The sequence below is a fragment of the Apaloderma vittatum genome, unplaced genomic scaffold (assembly GCF_000703405.1).
Source record: "Apaloderma vittatum isolate BGI_N311 unplaced genomic scaffold, ASM70340v1 scaffold25122, whole genome shotgun sequence".
NCBI classification, from domain to species: Eukaryota; Metazoa; Chordata; class Aves; order Trogoniformes; family Trogonidae; genus Apaloderma; species Apaloderma vittatum.
Genome location: NW_009702284.1, coordinates 4,740 through 7,813, shown reverse-complemented (window position 1 = coordinate 7,813; position 3,074 = coordinate 4,740). Strand labels below are relative to the sequence as shown.

Sequence of the window (3,074 nt, the reverse complement as noted above, 5' to 3'; positions counted from 1 at the left end):
GAAGTTCTTTACTGAACGAGTGGTGAGGCACTGGAACAGGCTGCCCAGGGAGGTGGTGGAGTCACCAACCCTGGAGGTGTTTAAAAAAAAGGTAGATCTAGCACTTGAGGCTGTGGTGTAGTGGTTGGGTGTGCTGGGATGGAGGTTGGACTAGATGATCTTCAGAGGTCCCTTCCAACCCCTGACATTCTGTGATTCTGTGTTTGCAGTTCCTGCACGGCCGAGGCCAGAAGGAGCTGAGCGTGCAGATGGTGCAGACGATGAAGATCGGCTTGAAGGACCAAAACAAGGGGCTCTTCTCCATCTGGCAAGAGATCTTCCAGCTCCCAAAGGCCCAAAGGTAAAAGGGAGGGATTTATGAAGTCTGCTGTCTGTATGGGGCACACAGCTTCGTCGTATTCCCTGACCTCCTTGCAAGACCTGCAGTGGAGAAACCTGGAAGTTCCTGGAGAGGAACCTGGAAGTTCCTGCAGAGCTGGTCTGCCCTGGAGATTTGTGTGCCCAGATGCTCTTTGGCCTGATAATTTGGCATCATTACTGCCATCAGTCCAGTTTGCAAGGGTCTAGATATTCCTTGCTGGTTCATTCAAGGCTGGGGTACCCTGAGCTCTTCCCTTCGGGCTCTCCCCAGGCACAGGATAGGAACGGACCCCGCTTTGCCACCCCAGCTCCTGGTGGGCGACGACGACCTCTCACACCTTGGGGGGATCACTGGCTTCAACGCGTCCTCCCAGCGCTTCCACCACATCCTGCACCTTGCTGTCTCCTCGGGGGAGCAGGAGAAGCTGGCCCAGGTAGATGAGCTGGGACCGGAGGGAAGAGCTGGGCCCGTTCCTTTGCCGGCCGGAGCAAGGGCAGCTCTCGATCCGGGTGGCCGTGGCTGGTGGGTGCCTCAGGAAATCCCTCCCTGCAGCAGGGTCCTGCTGATTTTGGATGGAGCGTTGGGGTGTCATGCTGGAGCTGAGCTCAGTGGGATGCTCCAACGGGACCGTGTGCCCGACCTTGAGCCATCTCTAATCTTGTGTCCGCTTCCAGGGTCTCTATGAGAATTTCCTGAACATGAAGCTGCGGGACTCCAGTTTCAGCTCGGTGTGCTTGGCCCTGGAGTGGTTGGGCTTCTCCGACCTGCTGAGCCGGGCTGTCCTGCACGGGCAGAGCTTCCAGCTGATGCGATACCTGCCCTTCCTGCCCGTGGCTTTCCACCTGCTCTTTGCGGCCACCAGCATCCCCCGGCTCGCTTATCCCAGCAGCCAGCACGAGGCAGGTACCGGGGAGGGCACGGTGGGTCATGTCCGTGGTGGCAGCTGTGTCCAAGCTCTCCCTTCCCTCCCCACCCAGGCCCTGGCCAAGCTGAACTACACGCAGAACCTTGTCGTGTCCATGGTGTCAGGGATAACGCCCAGCGCCCGCAGCCGCGCCGGGCAGCAGTCTCTCGTCCTGGAGGTTCTCTGTCTGCTGCTGGACATCATCGCCCCGAAGCTTCGACCGGTGAGTGCCCACCGGCCCCGTCTTGCTGTGGTGGTGGCAGGAGGCCTGCCTGGGGGATGCGTCACCTCCTTGTGAGGGCTGGGACACATCCCTTGTGCTTCATCGCCCAGGCTGAGCTATCCCAAACCTCTGTCCCGAATTTGCGGTCGGTTTGACATTGCAGCTGATGCAAGAGTCCCTAATAGGAAACTAAACTTGGTCTGAACCTCACGGGTATTAACTGTCCTTTCTCACATAGAGACAAACCCTGTGCTTTAGGGTGGTTTTTTTGATATTTAGAGGTTGTTATGGATGAGTGATGCTCTCCTCCCCAGGTGAACACCCAGCTCTACAGCCTGAAGGAGAAGCAGCAGCTGGCAAACCTCATCAGCACCATGCTGGCCTACACACCTTCCACCAGGAGCGCCTGCCCGAGGGCCAGTACGTCTACAAGCTCGACCCGTAAGTCCTGAGGGTGAGGAGAATGTGTAGGCGTCGGAAATAACAGCAGAGAGGTCAGAAAAGAGTCTGAGCCTGAAAGCATTGTGGTATCGAGTTGGTTTCTTGCACCTGCAGCTCAGAGGTTTCTCTGGCAGAGCTGCTCGTGCCGGGATGGCTGCAGGGACCCGACTTTCTCTGGTGGTGGCTCTGCAGGATTTATCTGCTTTTTTGTTGCCTTGGAGGAGCCTGAAGCGGGGCTGCTTCTGCTTTAATGGGATTAAAAGGAAAGAAAAGAGCTGCCTTTGGCTCTCACTGGAGCTGGCGGAGGAGGGACCAAAGCTGCTGGGGGCAGCAGAGGAAAGCAGGTCCTCCGGGGCACGTTGCACGCAGGAGGTCACTGCAGCCTCAATTAATTTGTCTCTTAAGAGCTGGTCGTTGCTGGGCTCGAGTCTCACTGTGCCTTAAGTCTATGCAGAGGCGTGGGCACTCCCAAGGCTTCGGTGAAGTCGTTCAGACCTGACCCCAGCTCAGAGCAACGCTAATGTCTTCCTGGTGCAAAGTTAATTACAGAAATTAGCCTCTGTTAAATCAAGCAGCTGTATTGGATTACAGCGAAGCACTTTTATTATTATTCTTTACCCCTACACACTCCGTGGAAAGGGCTGCAGGGAGCCGCCGTCCCCTGCCCTCCCCACGCCGGGCAGGGCACCCAAACACAGCCGTGGGCAAACCGTGGGGTGTTGGGAGGCACGAGCAGGTGCGTTGCTTTGCTTTTTTTTTTACGACTTCTGAGCCTGTTTCTTGGCCATGTATGGCGATGACAGGGTCCCACAGGGGTGTCACATCCTGCTGGCACCCGCAAGAGCATCTCTCTGGCCAGCAAAGCTGTTATCGAGAGCAAAACCTGTGTTTTCTCTTTAAATCTTTTTTGAATCGTAGATGTGGCAGCTAATTTCTAAATGGCTGCGAAGCCATCTGACGTATGACTTTGCCCCCTTTATTTTAAGGGGACTAATGCTGAATAAAGTCTGAAACATTTATGGCTGGCAGAGGAACCAGCTCCTCGGCGATGGGGCTGCTCCTGGGCTTTTGCTGTGCTGAAACAGGTCTCACTCCAGATCCGGTGCCCCAAGCTCGTTAAGAATAAAGCTGCTCTGATTAGCCAA

General features: G+C 55.9%; 1 protein-coding gene across 1 annotated transcript in view; it reads left to right on the top strand.

Moving 5' to 3' along the window:
* Positions 1 to 209: 209 nt before the first annotated feature.
* The window catches only part of CHTF18 (CTF18, chromosome transmission fidelity factor 18 homolog (S. cerevisiae)), a gene marked incomplete at its 5' end in the record, with an annotated part of 5,491 nt that continues 2,626 nt past the window's right edge, over positions 210 to 3,074 (top strand). Inside the window, 7 exon segments of the mRNA XM_009879506.1 lie at positions 210 to 340; positions 632 to 794; positions 1,036 to 1,260; positions 1,339 to 1,488; positions 1,803 to 1,872; positions 1,875 to 1,953; positions 2,423 to 2,449. Of these exon segments, the coding sequence (XP_009877808.1) occupies positions 210 to 340; positions 632 to 794; positions 1,036 to 1,260; positions 1,339 to 1,488; positions 1,803 to 1,872; positions 1,875 to 1,953; positions 2,423 to 2,449 (845 nt within the window).